The sequence below is a fragment of the Camelina sativa genome, chromosome 10, assembly GCF_030686135.1.
Source record: "Camelina sativa cultivar CO46 ecotype springtype chromosome 10, ASM3068613v1".
Taxonomy (NCBI): domain Eukaryota; kingdom Viridiplantae; phylum Streptophyta; class Magnoliopsida; order Brassicales; family Brassicaceae; genus Camelina; species Camelina sativa.
Window position 1 is genome coordinate 26,691,186 of NC_141889.1, and position 17,654 is coordinate 26,708,839.

The 17,654-nt window shown below is 36.4% G+C and overlaps 2 protein-coding genes across 8 annotated transcripts; both read left to right on the forward strand.

The window, feature by feature from the left end:
* The first annotated feature begins 5,565 nt into the window (after positions 1–5,565).
* On the forward strand, positions 5,566–6,221 carry LOC147937424 (putative F-box protein At1g30930). Its single transcript, XM_087468803.1, has 3 exons — positions 5,566–5,611; positions 5,693–5,834; positions 5,924–6,221. Exons 1-3 carry the CDS (start codon positions 5,566–5,568, stop codon positions 6,219–6,221), a joined length of 486 nt encoding a protein of 161 aa, XP_087324929.1.
* Positions 6,222–8,193: 1,972 nt separating this feature from the next.
* Positions 8,194–17,654, forward strand: LOC104719834 (uncharacterized). Of its 7 annotated transcripts, none has more exons than XM_087469417.1 (14): positions 8,194–8,664; positions 8,740–8,848; positions 9,005–9,090; positions 9,246–9,375; positions 9,486–9,539; positions 9,667–9,788; positions 9,858–9,960; positions 10,149–10,239; positions 10,438–10,522; positions 10,726–10,787; positions 10,876–10,941; positions 11,312–11,380; positions 14,640–14,710; positions 15,072–17,654. In XM_087469417.1, the coding sequence occupies exon 14, from the start codon at positions 15,085–15,087 to the stop codon at positions 17,422–17,424; it is 2,340 nt and encodes a 779-aa protein (XP_087325543.1). In that variant the 5' UTR covers positions 8,194–8,664; positions 8,740–8,848; positions 9,005–9,090; positions 9,246–9,375; positions 9,486–9,539; positions 9,667–9,788; positions 9,858–9,960; positions 10,149–10,239; positions 10,438–10,522; positions 10,726–10,787; positions 10,876–10,941; positions 11,312–11,380; positions 14,640–14,710; positions 15,072–15,084; the 3' UTR covers positions 17,425–17,654. The 7 variants fall into 7 exon arrangements, with proteins under 7 accessions (XP_087325543.1, XP_087325540.1, XP_087325539.1 ...); XM_087469415.1 differs by having other exon boundaries at positions 8,244–8,664; positions 10,438–10,644; XM_087469414.1 differs by having other exon boundaries at positions 8,232–8,664; positions 9,246–9,310; positions 10,438–10,787.

The window sequence follows — 17,654 nt, forward strand, 5'->3', positions numbered from 1 at the left end:
TATCCAAGGGTAAGCTTCTTCTCTTATCTTTAAAAAGTTTTTTCGCTATCCAAGAGTGCTGGCTATTTGATTTCCTGACCCAGAAATTGCTCAAGTTACCAGCAAGGAGAACTTCTTTGAACCAAGCTACCCAAATCGACCCAGATCTAAAGAAAAGCAGCCAGATAAGTTTAACTAGACAAGTCTTGTTCCATTTTTTTAGATCTCGTATGCCTAACCCTCCTTCTGATTTTGCAGTGACAACCGTGCTCCAAGCAACTCGCGCTGAATGGTGTCCCTCAAGGCAACCCTTCCATAAGAACATTCCACAAAGAGAGTTCAAAGTGTCGATACATTTCTTGGCAGCACCAATGTAGAGCACCAGAAATTTGTGATACCAGCTATGACAGTATTTAGCATTTGCAACCGGCCTGCAAAAGAGAGAGTTCTGGTCGACCAGCTATTGAGTTTTGTTTTCACACGCTGAATGAGAGGAGCACAGTCAAGCAGCGTAAGTTTTTTGGTGCATAGAGGAATACCCAAATAGCGTATAGGGAGTTGGCCATGAGCAATGCCTGATGCTACCTTGATTTGATCAATTTCAGGCTAATGCAGTCCGGATGCAAAGAAACTTGTTTTGGGGAGACTGATCGCAAGTCCTGAGGCCTCTTCGAATGATTTTAGTACTTGGAGGACACTTAGTACAGAAGAAAGGGATCCATCAGTAAAAATTAAAAGGTCATCAGCAAAGCACAAGTGCGTGAGTTTTAACCTCTGACATTTGTAGTGATATTAGAATTTACCCTCCTCAGCTGCTTTATCTAACATGATTGATAAACAATTCATGACAAGGACAAAGAGGTAGGGTGAGAGTGGATCTCCCTGTCGCAAACCTCTACATCCTTTAAAGTAGCCATGTACAGACCCATTGAAGCCCACAGAAAAAGACGGAGTACAGACACACGCTTTTAGCCACCTTAGGTAAAGTTCAGGGACTTCTATTCCTCGCAGACAACCGAATATAAATTCCCATCTAACCGTATCAAACGCTTTTGTAATGTCTACTTTGATAGTGATATGCTTAGGTCCTTTTTCTTTTTGATATCCATTGACCAAGTCTGCAGCTAACAGTGTATTCTCAACTAACAACCTTCCTTTAATGAATGCAGTTTGGTTCTTTTGAATCAGGTCAGGGAGAACAGGCTTCAACCTTGAGACAAGGAGCTTTGAGATGACTTTATAAAGGGTATTCAAGCAGGATATGGGTCTGAAGTCCGAGATAAGAGAAGCACCAGGGGACTTGGGAATCAGGGCTAGGATAGTTGCATTTACAGCCGCCAGGAGGAAAGCTGAATGAAAGAACTGCATAATGCTACCAGTAACATCCGAGCCAAGAATTTCCCAAGCAGTCTTGTAGAAATTTGAGGTGAACCCATCAGGGCCTGGAGCCTTATTCCCATTAATTTTAAACATCACTCTCTTAATCTCTTCTGACGTGGGAAGCTTTATCATTGTTTGTTTCAGCTCAGGGGAACAATGGTATTGGATAATACTTTGAAGCCAGTTAAGAGAGACAGCGATTGGTGGCAGAGAGTGGGGACGAAGAATGGATTGGAAGTGTGCTACTGTTATTCGACTCATTTCTAGAGGGTCATCCACCATAGTGCCTGAAGTCGAGGAGAAGGATCTTATGGCATTGAAGGCGTTTCTGGTTAAAGTCACTCGATGAAAGTAAGATGTGTTCAAGTCCCCTTCTTTTAACCAGTTGATACAAGATCTTTGTTTGAAATAGGCTTCTTCAATCTTTCTGAGGAATTTCCATCGAGTGTGAAGAGCACGTTCTTGTTGGAATAGGGCAGAAGAAGGTGTGGTCATCGCTTGTACCTGCACATTGTTTAATAAAAGGTTAGCCTCTCGCACTCGAGTCTGAATATCCGAAAAATTATCTCTGGAAAGTGTTTTAATATCTCGCTTTATTGTTTTCTGTTTAGCACTCAAAACAGCTAAACTTGTTTCCAAGGGATGTAAAGTTTCAGACAAGATCCATGCAGTCTCAATCGTTTGGAGGAATTGGGGATGAGAGGTTCGGAAGTTAAAGAATTTGAAAGGTTTGGTGCCAGCACACGGGAGGGAGGTTTCCAGGTTGAGAAGACAAGGCGAATGATCAGAAACTTCAGAAGCCAGGAAGGAAGCCACACTATTGGGGTATAAAGCTAGCCAGTGGTTGTTAACTAGCAGTCGATCTAGTTTTTTTGCTATAGGGTTTGAGGGATTTTTATTGGACCAGGTGAAGAAGGGACCTTGATGACAGAGATCAAACAGCTCCATTTGCAGGAGGCAATCGCGAAGTTCTATCATACGCGAGGACCAGTGATCAACATTCGGGTTTGAGTGCTCAGCTGGATGGATGATTTGGTTAAAATCCCCTCCAAGAAGCCAAGGTTGTGAATCCAACTGGAGTCTTTGTTGAAGGTTGATCAACTCACACCAGAGGTCAGTTCGTTCGTCTCCTAAGTTAGGAGCATATAGAGCTGTGAAGATAAATCTATGCCCTCCCTGAATTGTGACTTCAGTGGTTATCATATGCCTCGATTGATGAAGAACCGTAATATTGGCAGGAGATTTCCACACGATGATTACTCTACCATCCGGATCAGAAGCATGGTTAGAGACAAATTGCCAACCAGGACAGGTAAGGTTCATAACTCTGTTCAAATTTGGTTCCTTGATATGGGTTTCTAAGATAGCACCAAAAAGAGGCTTATGGGTTGCAAGCCAGTTAGAAAAAGGTCGATGTTTATCCAGATCGTTTAGACCTCGGATGTTCCAAAAAAATGGTTGTATATACATGGTTAAGGGTTTGGGGTGGATTTAAGAGCGGTGAGGAGTCTCCCCCATGGGGGGAGGAGACACCACAGATAGAGAAGGGGTAGTTTTTGCAGGTTCCAGCGGAGGTGAGGAAACAATGGAAGGGTTAGGGGAGGGGGTGGGATGCGGATTAGATGAAGTTGTGGAGGAAGGTGGAGGGGGTGGGTTTATATGGTAGACTGGTTCAGCAAGGACTTCAAAAGGGTTGGAGACAGTTGCCTTTGACAGAGGCAAGGGTGAGGTGGAAATATCCATTGGTGCAGGAGAAGAATTTTTAGAAGGCTGGATTGAGGCAGTTTTTGATGGAGTGACATTGTTGTTGTGGTTTGTCAGGGCTGAGGGAGTCTTTGCAGGGTCACTGGAACAACCCGCCATATCAACCGCCGCAGGAGCAGTAGTAGTGGGAGAAGTAACCGCATGTTCTTTACCCTTTACAGAAGGATCATTACTTCTTCTATTTGACACTGGTTTTGGATTTTGTGCAGGAGTCCAGGTTGGGGCAACACTAGGGCAGTAATGAACAACATGTCCGATCCCCTTACAATGAGAGCATGTGGGAGGGATCCAAGGGTATTCGACTACAATGGTGATGACTTCACCATTTGATTGTTCAATTTCAACCGAAGAAGGTAATGGTTGATTTAGGTTCCTTTCCACCTTAACATGTGCTTCAGAGATACTGACCAAGTTGCGTGTGAATTCATCCATTTCTTTTGGTTCACCAACCAGGCCCGCCACTAGACTTATCCCTTTTTGGTGCATTAGGTCGAAGGGCATGCCTTTAAGATGTGCCCAAATGGGGATAGCATCCAAGTCAGTTTTTGCGCCACCAGTAGAGTCCCACTGAGCAACAAGGAACATACATTCTCCTATATACCATAGCTTCTTCTCGAGGACCTTGGTTCGAATATACTCATTTGGTAGCCTTACTAGCATGGAGTTATTGGCGTGATTCAAATGCACCTCAAGTCGTTGTCCGCGTCCCCACATGTGACTGAGGACGCTCTGGATATGCTTGTAAGTTGGAAGTCTTCCTTTAAACCTACCTATGATAAAGTCTTTATGAATTTGTGCTCCTTCTTCGAACACTGAGTCTGGGATGACAATTCTAGGTTTCCCTTCAGAGGAGTAAGTAGGAGGAGCAAGTCGCTGAAGCGATCTGTCGGAGACCTTTTTAAGCTTCTGGGCCATCGTTAGAGGCTCTGGGAGGGCAGTAGAAGGAGGATGAAGATGAGTTGGAGCAGAAAAAGGTTGTAGTGGAGGTTTTAGATGAGTTGGGGCAGAAGAAAGGGGAGGGTTCTGTAGTTGAGCTTCAGGAGAGGGTTCAGGAGAGGATTCAGGAGAGGGTTCTGGCGAGGGTTCTGTTTCCGAAGGGAGGGTGGGGATAATCGAGTGTGGACTTGGGAGCAAGGGTGGGAGGGAAGTAGGGGAACAGTTAGTTTGGATAGTAACTGAATCAGCTTGGGGAGATCCAGATCCAGTTCCGGAGGTGCTCACTGAAGAAGGTTCGAAAGCTTGGTGAGGCTTCATGGAGATTGGAGAGGCTGTTAGTGATTTTTCTTGACCAATTACTCGTCGAGTAACCTTTGGCAGAGGTCGTGGTAATAGGCCATCAGTTTGAGCTGCAACCTTGCAAGGTATTGTAGCACTGTTACTAGATCTAGGGTTGAGTTTCAAAGTTTGATTGTAAATGTCAAGGAGGGCTTGAGCCTGGGGGTTCACCACCACATGAGTTGATTTATGTTGGACAGGGAGCGCTAGGACCACTCTCTCAGGCTCAATGCAAGCAGTTTGAGGAGAGTATTGGAGGGGGGATTGAGAAGAGGGGGAAGTAGAATTTGGGGAAAGGGGAGGAAAGTCAGACAGAGAAGGAAAGGGATTGGATTCAGGAGGGTAGGGGGGAAAAGGAGGGGGACGATTGGGACTGGCTTCAGCCATAGCTGAATCAGGGTGTTGGCTGGAATTTCGATCCGCAGGAAACCAAGTTAGTTCCAAGTCGCATAAAACTATATTTTATTTTTTTTGAACGAAGAAGAGTTTCTTCGATCGAGAGTGTTATTCTCAGTTTTTACAACGAAAATATATGTATGAGAGTTATTTTGTTATCTCGATTTTTTTTTTGTTCAGAGCCTGTTAAAGAACATCACGTTCTTGTTCGACGAATTCCCAAAAGGTGCTGAGTGTAAGTTTTCATTATTTTTTATATAAAAAATATATCACATTTAACTCAAAATTGGTATGTAAGGTTTTGTTAAAATATTTTTCTAAATTTTCAACATTTCAGTGTTTTTGGAGAAACCTTATGCTTTAATCCAATCAGCAATACGAATTTACACACTTTTCTTGTCGCCACTCATAAACCATGTAATGGCAAGCTACCTGAAGTTATTAAGCAACATGGCAGAGTTCTTTTTATTGGTCGTCAAAATCATTATCAAAATTCGAAACCTCTTCTCCAAGTAGATTAATCAATTGGATTATGATGATACATTTTTCTACCAACCATTAATTATATACTAGATAAAGACTCGGACCGTCCGATGTGCGAGTTTAAAGTTTGTAATTAAATTTAAATTTAATAAAAATATATTAAAATTTATTGTACATTATTTATAATTTTTTTACTATAATACACTGATTTATTTTCATATACAAATCTTTTATGTATTTTACCATTAAAAATGTATTTTTTACATCTAAGTATACTATATGGTACAAATGGAGTATTATTTATCACCACCTAGAAAATGTCCAAATGAACAAAGTAAGCCAACTATTACATGTCTTTTTACTTTCACTTTTGCATAGTTTATTTAATCACTAAAACTTTTTGATTCCATTCCAGATGATCTCCTCATCAAGATACTGTCGAAATTGCCAGCAAAATCAATAGCTAGGTATCGTTGCGTGTCGAAGCTTTGGAAGTCCTCGGCTCTAATGAGGTCTGGATTCCACCGTGATGACTTCACCAACTTGTTTCTTACCAGGTCCAAAGCTCGTCGACGACTCTTAATTGGGGTACTGATGCTACTAATGATGATGGATGGTCTTATGTGATAGTTTGCTTCGATGTTAGATCTGAGAAATTTAAGCTCGTTGACCCAAATTGCAGTGTAGCATACGGTTATGAACGTTGTTTCGGTGGGATGATAAACTACACGGGGAAATTATGTGCGATTTATTTGGATTATGTTTATGATGGTGGATTCCCCATTCAGTTGAGTATGAAGGTTCTAGAGAAGTGGGAATGGTCCAGCTATGTCTACTCTTTGTCGGCTGATCAGAGTGAAGTTGTTAAGGTCAAAGAGAATCTTTTCGTTGTTGGGGTGACTGCTTCTGATGAAATTGTTTTGTCGACGAATTCTGCGGTCTAATCCTCTTTATGTAATCTACTTCAATCCAGAAATGAACACTCTCCAAATTGTTGAAATGCAAGGTGTTGGAGATAATTTTGAGAGATACGCCTATGTAGAAGACTATGTAGAGGATAATGTGTTACTGATGCAATGCAACTGAAGTCAACCCCTTTAATTTTGTGAATCGTTTTTGTAATAATGTTACAGATTATCTCGCTAAGGACAGTTTAATTTCTGGAGATTATTACTCCGACACTATAAACACGTCGTTAAGACTAGAGCAACTGATGTTTACTGATTTAACCAATTAATATACAATAATTTTTGACAAAAAAAAAAGTATATAAAGATAATTAATTCTCACTTAATTATAAAATATTCCAAAAATTGTTGAAGAGATGTGACACTCTATGAAGAGAGCTTATTTTGGTAGTATACAGGTTGGCTGATGATGATAATAAATAGTATATTTGACTAGTTGGTAACATATATCTAAACTCTTTTGACTAGTAATTAAAATATGCACAAATTCAAATGATATTTAGGAAAAAATTAAATTGGTAATGAAATGGCGAGACCGTTCACTTTACTTCTATATATGAGACCGTTGTGACCAAGAAAGTAAAATATATAAGAGACAAAAGTCTCAACTCTCCACGAACAAAGTTTTGTATATACTATCGAAAGAGAGAGAGAGAGAATCATAGAAATGGCAGTAGTAGAAGAGGTAGGAGGAGAAGATGATTACACAAACGATGGAACAGTTGATCTTCGAGGCAACCCTGTTCGAAGATCTCAAAGGGGTCGTTGGAAAGCTTGCTCCTTCCTCGTTGGTATGTATCATTTTAAGTAGTTTTTGTTCGTTTTTGTCTCATAGTTTCAGATGTTTAGTGTATATGATTAAGAGTAATGAAATCTTGATATAATTAGTGTACGAGGTATTTGAAAGAATGGCTTATTACGGGATATCAAGCAACCTAGTGATTTACATGACTACTATATTGCACCAAGGAACGGTCAAGTCGTCGAACAATGTGACCAATGGGTTGGGACTTGGGACTAGTTGGCTCACTCCAATCTTGGGTGCTTATGTTGCCCATGCTCATCTCGATCACTACATCACCTTTGTCATCTCTTCCCCTATTTATTTATCGGTATGTATACTTTTTCATATATATATAGTAAAACCTCTATAAATTAATAATGTTGGGATTAAGACATTTTATTAATTTATAGTAATATTAATTTATCTATAAATTAATTATTATTATTTTATAGTGTAAATTAATAATTAATAATTAATAGATATGTTATTAACTTTTTAAATTTTTAAAAATTATGAATTGAGATAATTTTAGCAAAATAAGATTAAATTTTCGGAAGTTGTAAATTTTACAGTTTAGGAATTGAACTTATAATATTTAGAAAACATTATTGACAATAAATTATAAATATTATAAACAAATTGATTTATCACATGACATACATAAGATTGAAATTTATGAATAATTATATCAATTCTCCTATTTAAAAAATCTGTCAAATTTTCAAACTATAAATGATGCATATCTAAAAATTGAAAACTTTAAAATTTAACTACTTTTATGGTATGTTATAAAATATTTTAGAGATATCATTATAGTTTGAAAATACAAGAGTACAATTGTTCTATAGAAATGAGTTTTAGGAGGAACATACATTATTATATCAATATATATATATATATATATATATGTAAATTTACATAATTATTAATTTATGATATTGTTGGGACCATATTTTACATGGGGATTTCAAAAAAAAAATATTATCTTATTATCTTATTAAATTTTATTAAATTTTATACTGACCGACTTGAGACTAGCAAAATTTATTAATTTATAGTGTTTATTAATTTATAGAGTATTATTTTATAGAGGTTTTATTGTAATTTTATATGGTTAGGGGGTTGATGCTGTTCAATTTTAAATCAGTGGTAAAAAAATTGCAAGAAACAATAAAAATGGAGTTAAACTAACGATCAAAGTTGACCCATTTGTTGAAGATTAGGTAGTAGATCAAAAGATTTGGAGATACCCAAAAAAAAAAAAACGACTACATTTTCTTATTAATATCTTATTTACTACTGATTCATGTTAAGTAATCTTAAGATTAAAGTAAGTGTTTATCAATTTCTGTGTATCGCGACTTTTAGGGTTCATAGATATGTTGTATTGATCTCTCTAGGGTTTTATTTTGGTTGGTTTGAATCACGGCACGAAACTAGTACAATCGGCTGGGGGCTTCTTCTCTGCAGGATGATTAGAAACTGCGACGGGGGTTTCCGGGAGAGAATTTTAACCGGAGGTTGAGAGATTGCAAGGAGACTTTTGGCGATGATTGTGTGAATCTTCTGGGAAGAAGAGAGCGAGGGCGAAGAACTGATCGGCTTCATCTTCCAGTAGCCGCCATCACTGTGCAGGTAAGAAGAGATCGATGAGAAGCGTTTTGATTTTTTTTCTTTAATTTGGGATTAATTAAAGTTTTGGTGGTTCAGTTGAAGAAGAAGAAGAAGATTTTAGCTTCTCCGTTTGATTTGTATCTCTGAATCTGAGGGAAACGATACTAATTTCCAAAACAGCGTACAGAGACATCTGTCTAAGCAGGTATGAAGCTCTTATCACTTGGATTTTGATGATTATAGTCGTGGGGTTTAGGGTTTCCACTAAGTCTGTTGTTTCAGACTCCTTTTAAATTAACAACAGATTTTGGTGATCAGGATTTTGATGATTTTATGATGGTTCTTCCTGTTCTATGTGCAGATCGGAGATATCATATATGGTTCTAGTGATTGATGGTCTTTGACTCAATACGTCTTCTTTCTCCACTTCAAATTCCCCATCCATAAGTGAGAGCCTAACTCTCTTTTAAAATTACAACATTTTTCTACATTGGACAGAGATACTACTAAGGTTTAGACTACTTTAGTTTTCTCTTATGTTGCATACTCATTTGAACCAAATTGATCTGTGTTTGTTGACACATTAATTACTTTTTCTGCAGCAAAACCTTCAATCTGTCCTAATGTCTAGGAGGAACAAGAGTTTGGCGCAAGATCATTAAAAAATGTATGTAACTGTGCTACATCCTTTGTCTTCTGAGGTCATTTCTCGCTAGGCTATTATAGATATAGGTAATTTTTTTTAGTTTATTTTCCACTCGTGCTCCTTGGTCTTTTATATAAGTTGATGTCCGGAAAAGTAACCATGCATAGGAACTAAAGATGATATTGTTATACTTCAGGAACCATTCACTCATGGAAATTCCACTGTTGTGAAAGCTATCTCTGCTGTGCAGGTAAAAAATAGTGACTATGCTTTCTCCTTTTTCACAGTTCAATAAGCACTATGCTAAATTTTAGTCACCAGAGGCTCATTCATTGGACTCACGTTTATCATTTGTGTGATATCCTTACCTTGTGCAGACTGTTCGTTTTAAATAACGAATTTGAGCGTAACATTACCATTAAGCTTGGATAACAGGATAAGAAGATGCCAATCTTTACAAATGTGAGGATGACAAATGCCCTAGACCAATGTGCTACAAGTGAGTCCTTGCTTGCAACCATGTTTTTTCTATCTTGTGTTGAGGTCTAACAACTCTCTGTTGTTTTAGGTCCTACCGAAGTGGAAAGGAAGACACCCCAATTTGTGATGTCCCTGGATTTGAGAACTACAAGATGAAACTATTGAGGCATGTGTCATTCGTGGATTGCCCGGTATGATGAATTTTAAGTTATCGTTATTCTTAATTAAGTACTATTTTCAAATGATAGTATAAGCATTTCCTGTGTCAATGAAAAGATCCCAAGTTTGTTAGACACATGGCAAGAAGCTTTTGGTGGTCTTTCTATGTATCCCATCTATTTTATTTTGGTTGCTTGACTTGAATCTGTTATTTCCTCAGGATATAACGGATTATGATGATGTTAGATACTGTTGCTCGGGGGCCAATGTTTGCTCCAAGTGTTGGCCTTTGATGACAGTTGCTATAAGAGGTATCACAAATGTTTTCTTAACTTTCAACAACTAGAGTTGGCAGTCTTCCTGAGATTTTCCATCCCTATGAGTTTTTTTGTAATATTTATAGCCCCTGTAACGTGAAGATCATTGTGGAGTTCACTGCTTGATCTAGTTTTTGTCAATTTATCATAGCACGAACTTGTAGTCACTCATTTTGGTCATGTCAATTGCAGAGGACTTTGGTTTCAAATATATTCTCTGTGTCATCAGTGGACGCTGTGGAGTTCACTGTTGGGTTTGTGATGTTAAAGCCCGAAGGTGAAACAAGACCACTAAAACCGTGTCTATCTTTGCGTGGTCTATGTTCATTGCTTTCCACATTTCATCTTCTCCTTTTTGAATGAAACTCTGCATAATGAACAAAGATCAGCAGTTGCTGAGTACGTCCGTGTTTATGAGGTGGTGTCCTCAAGAGCTAAATTGTGGTTTATTTTCTAAGTTTTATTGTTTCTGTGACACAGGGGAACAGAAACAATGCAAAAAAAGTTGATCTTATGGGTCATCCTCTTCATCTGTTCCTTGCGTACGGGTTTATCTACAACCTTTTCCTTTCTGATTTCAGAATCACTGTCTTTGTTGCTAATTTCAGTTTGGCTTTTCGGGAGTTACAGACAACGCAAACTATATTATCAAGCAAAGGAAAATATGAGAAGATACTTGGATGATAACAAATGAAGGTATGGAAGAGTGATGATGTATTTTTTCCAGCGTACATAACTTCCGTTATCTAACACCTGCAGATTCAGATAGAAATTTACTTGGGAAATCAATCAAATTCTTCAGATCCTCATTCCTATAACCATTACTAAAATCCTGCATGGTGAATCACTCATTGCTCTACTTGTACCGACGGTTCTGAATTGATGCGTAGTATGTTTAAGGGTTCAGATACAGTTATTGAAAGAGTTATGTATGTTAATGAAATGTATGCATGGTGAATACCTCATTGCTCTACTTTTACCCACGGCTCTGAATTGATGCGTAGTATGTTTAAGGGTTCAGATACAGTTATTGAAAGAGTAATGTATGTTAATGAAATGTCTGCAGGAAGAAATAGAGAGTTCACACAAGACCAAAAATTGAGAAGTCTAAGGATACATTCAGCTGGTGACTAAGGTATTGAGTTTATCCGCTTATTTCAGTCTGAGTTTTGATTTCAGTTTGTAATGCGCAATCAGTAGAGCCTCTCCATCTTGCTGTAGTGTTTCCTAATACGTTTAAACAAATGGTTTAGTTATAAAGATTGAGAACAAAAAATATTGGTAAATACGTTTATATTTTTCTCATTTTTTTATATTTGTCATTATTTGTTAAAAGCAGATGTGATCTTTGTCGCATGAAAACTAGCAATATATCCGTGGATATCTCTTTTTCTTTACTCCTTTGATGCTTTGCACTGTCCAATCTTTTAAATCTATGTAGATATGGTTTCCTCCGTGATGTTGTATCAACCTTTTCACAATGCCGGTTGGTAATGAGTATATATAGTTCCTTCTTACCATTGAACATTGACGTCAACAATCAACAGACCAAACTCGAGGTAGAAGGAATGGTTACCCATACACGACGACAAACATCAAGAGAAACCACCACGAATACCGTAACCATTGACTTCATCATCTGCCGTAACCACTGCCACATAACAGAAAATTCATAAATATAGATTAGAAACTATACCACCAAACACCGTTCCGATTACTATATGTGGTATGGCGCATCGAGGCACAATAGGGTTGTTGGATAGAAAACACCTGTAATTTTTTTTATCACACTTCGATGAATTGAACAAATACAGTAGATTTAAAGGCATTTTATTCTTAATATAACTAGGTTTTGAACCCACGTTGATATATTTTGATAAATATTATATATGATTGATGAAGGTAATAAAATATTATTTTATAGAAAACTTTAAATTATTATTAAGGAAAAAATTAAATTTCAGATACACAATTTTTAAATATATAAAAATCAGTTGTGTTTTAGAATCAAATCTGATAAAAAAATCATGAATTTAACTCGACGTCCAGGGTAGGCGGATCAAACTGGTGACCTCACATATCCTAAACCATTTCTTTGACCACCAGAAAAACAAAATAATTTTATGATCATGAATTTATCTCATTTTTCATATTTAATTGATCGCTATCACCTATGTTTTCGTGTTTTTATTTAATGTTTTCTTATTCTTCATATTCTTTTTTGTCATTTTCATTGTCAAATTTTATGGTAATTGTCATCGATACTTTTACCGTCCGGTTCTTCGTTATACTCTTCTTCTTATTCTTCCTCGTTAACTTTTTCACATTCTTTCACTGCAAAAATTTTCTTCTAGACTACCACACAACTTGTAACCCATCAAACTCCAAGACCAAAATCATTTCTTTTCTCATAAAATTGTGCAATTCATGAAGACCAGCATAGTCAACACATGCACCCAATTATTGATTATTTCATCCATATACTTATTCGGTTTTAGATCCTCACGTATTGAAACTTCTTAAACCAAAATCCTTATATGTAGAGAAAGTAATATGAACACATGTATAGATAAAACAATATTTGTGCTTTTCGTCGATCCTTCTTCTTTAAACTCAAATAACATCAAATCAAGGTATTGCAACGTCAATCCTTCTTTCTTAGACTTAAAATTTTTTTTTCCTGCAAAAGTATCAAATCATCTGTAAAATCATACACAAAAACATGCTTTACAGCTCATAAGAGATATAAAGCACAAACGGAGATAAGTAATATATTTTCAAGATATTAAAAAATTTGATATTTAATATTCAGTAATTCTTAAACTTTTAAATTTTTAATAGAGATTAAATATTTAAAATATTACAAACTTTAGATGTAGTTTAAATATTTGTAACATTTTTTTTAGAGTTAAATATTAATGACACTTTAACTTTTTATAGAGTTTAAATATCTTACCATTTTTATGGAGGTATTTATAATATTTCTAAAAATTCTATAATGAATATTTAAACCTTAAAAATTTTTAATTTGCTGAAATAAATCAAATAAAACTTTTAAATTTGGAAACCTGATAAATAAGCATAAATCAAGTAAACCTGATAAATTTATAGTTAGAAACATATTAGTTTTATTTATAATGGTTCTCAACTATTTTCTAAATTTTTCTTGCCGATGTGGTACATTGTAAATATTTCTTTTATTTCTATAGATTTTACTTTTTTCTAAAAAATCTTAATAATATAGATTACTACTATATTTCCAAAAATATTATTAGTGAAATATCTAATTCTTATTGGTTTTTTTAAATTCTATATGAACACCTTTAGGAGTTTATAGTTTCAACTTTTATTAGTATAGATGAAATATCTTAAAATTTCTATGGAGGTAAAGTAATTGTAATATTTTAAAACATTCTATGAAGTTTAAATATTTTTAATATTTGAATCTTTAAAAAGTTTCAATATTTATATCTTATTTTAAATTTTTAAAATTTATAAATTATAAAATTTTAAAAACCTTTTAAATGTTAAGAAATTTAAGACTTTTAAAAGTTTCAATATTTAAAATATTTTAAACTTTTAAAAGGTTATGAAATATAATATTTGAACCTTTTAAAAAGTTTCAATATTTATAATATTTTAAACTATTAAAATTTAAAATTACAATATTTAAGAACTTTTAAAAGTTTCAAAAATTATAATATTTAAACTTTTAAAAATTGATAATATTATAATATATTTTTTGAAACTTTTTAAAGTTTTAATTTGATCAAGTGAAAAACTGGATCAAACCGAATAAAACTTTTAAACTTGGAAGCCTGATAAATCAAGCTTTCCTGTTCATTCGTTGTTGGAAACATATTAATCTTATTTGTACTGATTCTGAACTATTGTCTAAAAATTTTCTAGCCGATGTGGGATATTGTACAAAGTTCTTTTATTCCATAAATTTAAAATTTTCCTTTTTCTAAAAAAATCTGAAAATTTAAAAAATGTTAATGAATGAAATGTCAAATCCTGATTGGTTGTTTAAAAAATATATTAATATAGAAAATTCTGGAAATTTAAAAAATATTATTTAGTAACATGTTGAATTCTGATTGTATATTTTAAATCCTAGGTGGACGCTTTACAAAGCTTATAGTTCATACTTTTATTTAGTATAATTGTATTTTTTTCTGAAGATATGTATTTTCGAAGAGACAATTATATTAGTGTTTTATTAAATTGTACCTCAAAAAAATACAAAAAAGTTTGGGCATTATTTGATATTTGTTAGAAATTAGAGGGGTTTTTCAGTCATTTTAGGAATATATTTTTTTATCGTTTACAACTGAATCGTCGTCGTTGCTCAAGGATTAAAAGAAACAACTTTTTTTATCATTTTTGCGCAGTCTTAACTCTTAAGTGTCTTTCTTCTCCGACGAGGTCACTGGAGCTAGCGGCGGAGGACGTTCTACTTCAGGTAAAAAGTAAACAAAGGCTCTTCCGCAAGTGAGCTTTTTTTTATCTTTGTCTTCTCAATTCCTTGTATTCGACCATTTTGAAGAATTTAGGGTTTATCTGGGCTTCTCTTCTCGAAAGCTTTAATCTTTATGAAATTGATCTTAAGGTTCCTCATTCAAGAATTTAGGGTTTATCCTTTGGTCATTTCTTCTATTTCTCTTTGAGATTTTCCCGCCTTTTAACTAAATTGTGTCTTCCATGGCGTACTAGACTGTTATATCGTTTTAGTGTTTCTCGTTTAGAATCAAGAACATGGCTTTGGTTGTTTCAATTCGAACCTTCGATTAATCTTCGTGTTTCTTTGCGTTTTTTTTTCAAAGGTTTCTGGTGGTCATGGATACAAGGAAGGTTACAGTCTTCTGTTATTGGAATGGTTGCATCAAAGATGGTTACGATGGTCCATTCTATGAAGGATCAAGTCCAAGAGCAATCAAAGTTGACAGCAAAATCGAACTATCCCAGTTGTTGGATGATCTGCATCGAGTTACTGGTTTTGAAAAGGGAAAGTTTCAGATTGATTTGATTGGTAGGTACCCTTCCATTGTTCAACAACAGATGGTCAAGTATGTGCGTTTGCCCATTGTGGATGATTGTAGTTTGATGATAATGCTGGAGGTTCTAAGTCACCATCCTTCTATCAACAATGTGGAGTTGTATCTAGAGGTCAAACCGGTTTCTGATCAGGCGACTCGAAAGCGTTCTCGACAAGAGGATACTTTTTTTGATGGGAGTGTGAGAGATAACACATTAGGAATTCCACTGGAGCATAATAGCAACGGGTGGATTGAAGATGATGAGAATTTGGATGATGAAGACTGTGGAATTGGTGGTGGTAAAGCGACTGCACAAAAGGATTTTAGGATGACAAAGCCAGGTCTAATGAAAGGGCTCTGCGATAGTGTCTCAAAGAAGGTGATGTTCTCTAGTTCATGGCTCGATGAACGTGAGTTGCATGTTGGGATGGTTTTTAGAGATAAAGTTGAACTGGAGAAAGCAGTGGAGTTGTACTCTAATAGAAGACAACGTGAGTACATCGCGTACGAAGACAATATATTCACGTGCAAGAAAAGGAAAGTCTGCGGGTGGGTTCTCAAGGCAGCTGAAACGAAGAGCCATGGCTTTGAGATAACAGAATATACAGATGCACATACTTGTAAGCCAGTAGATGTGGGCTCAGATTTTCTTGCAGGTGAAATCAAAGGTCTACTAAAAGCTCAGCCCTCGCTCTCAATTGCAGAGCTGATTAAGTGGGTGAAAAAAGAATTTGGCTACGGAGTTTCGGATGATAGTATGCGGAATGCTAAAAAGAAAGCGATCATTGCAATCTTGGGAGATTTGGACAAGAGTTTTAGCGTGTTGCCAAAGTTCATGGCAGCTCTCTGCTCATCTAATAAGATGCTTTTAGATTGGCAATATGATAGTTTCTCTGATCGCAGAGACGCATCCTTTCGTTCTGTGTTTTTTACGTTTCAGCAGTCAGTTGAAGGGTTTCCTCACTGCAGACCTCTCATTTTAGTGGATACGGTGGACTTGAGTGGCAAATACCCTGGGAAATTGTTGGTTGCAGCTGGGTTAGATGCTGAAAACAGTCTTTTCCCACTTGCGTTTGCGATTACTACCGAAGAAAGTTTGTCAGCTGATACTTGGCGTTGGTTCTTTGCGTGCATCAAAAAGAAAGTGACGCAAAGGGAAGGCCTTTGTCTGATAACAAGTCTGAGTCCTGACATCGCTGCAGTTGTTAAGGAACCTGAGTGTCAGTGGGTGCAACACCGGTTCTGTCTTAGGCATCTGTGCTTCAAGTTTTATGATGTTTTCAATAACAATCTCATGACAGAGTTTGTATACAAGGCTGGATCCACGAAATACATATCAATCTTTGACAAGTACTTGAAGAAAATCGAAGAGATGAATCCGGAGGCTCGGAAATGGTTAGACCAGATACCTCTGCACCAATGGGCTTTGGCTCACGATAGTGACAGGCTGAGATACGGGATCATGACTACAAACTTAATCTTTACAACTTACAGTTTTGTAAACAAGTCCCGTGATCTTCCAATCACAGCCTGCATCTTGCTAATCTTTGATCACCTGGCAGAGCTTTTCAAATCGCGACATGGTCTTCTCGAGGAGTCTCTAAAGAACAGAGGAGAGGTGTATGCTAAACATGTCATGAAAAAGCTAGAAGAGTACAAGTTAGCCTCTAGAACACTCGACGTATTGCCTATAGACCAGACTGCAGAGAGGTTTCAGGTCACAAAAGTGCTGCAAACTGTAAACAAGAAATATTTTGTTCACCGCAGCGATCGAGTTTGCACGTGTCAGACATGGCAAGTTTACAAGTATCCGTGTTCGCATGTGTTAGCTGTTTGCAGGAGGCTGAACTATGACCATTTGCAGTATGTAAATGACTTCTACAAGACGGAGAGTTTTCTTGGAGTTTATGCTTCTGAGTTTAATCCGCTTCCAGGAGTCTCCGATTGGCCAGAAGCTTCCGATGTTACAACACTGTTTCCTGCTGGAAGTGGTCAGATATCAGTTGTCCTGCCAGTGGCAAGCGAGTCACCCCGCGACAAGTCAGCTAAGCCAAATGGTGCGGACACGGGAGCGAGTGGAGGAAGCGAAACGAGACGATCAGGGCGACCAAAGAAGCCGAACAGTAGATATGTCAAATAAGGACTTAAATGGTAGAAATATGATAGGCATCGAGAAGATGGTTAGTGTTTGTTTGCTTACTGATGTTAGGGGAAACTTAGAAGGGGCGACTAATGAGAATTGGGTGGGATGAACCAGTTAGGAACGATTTTTGTTTGTTAAAGTATGCTAGCTAACCGGGTTAATGTAGGTCTTTTGAAGGTGTATAAAATATTTTGGAATTTAATCAATCAAAATTAGTTGTTGTGAAA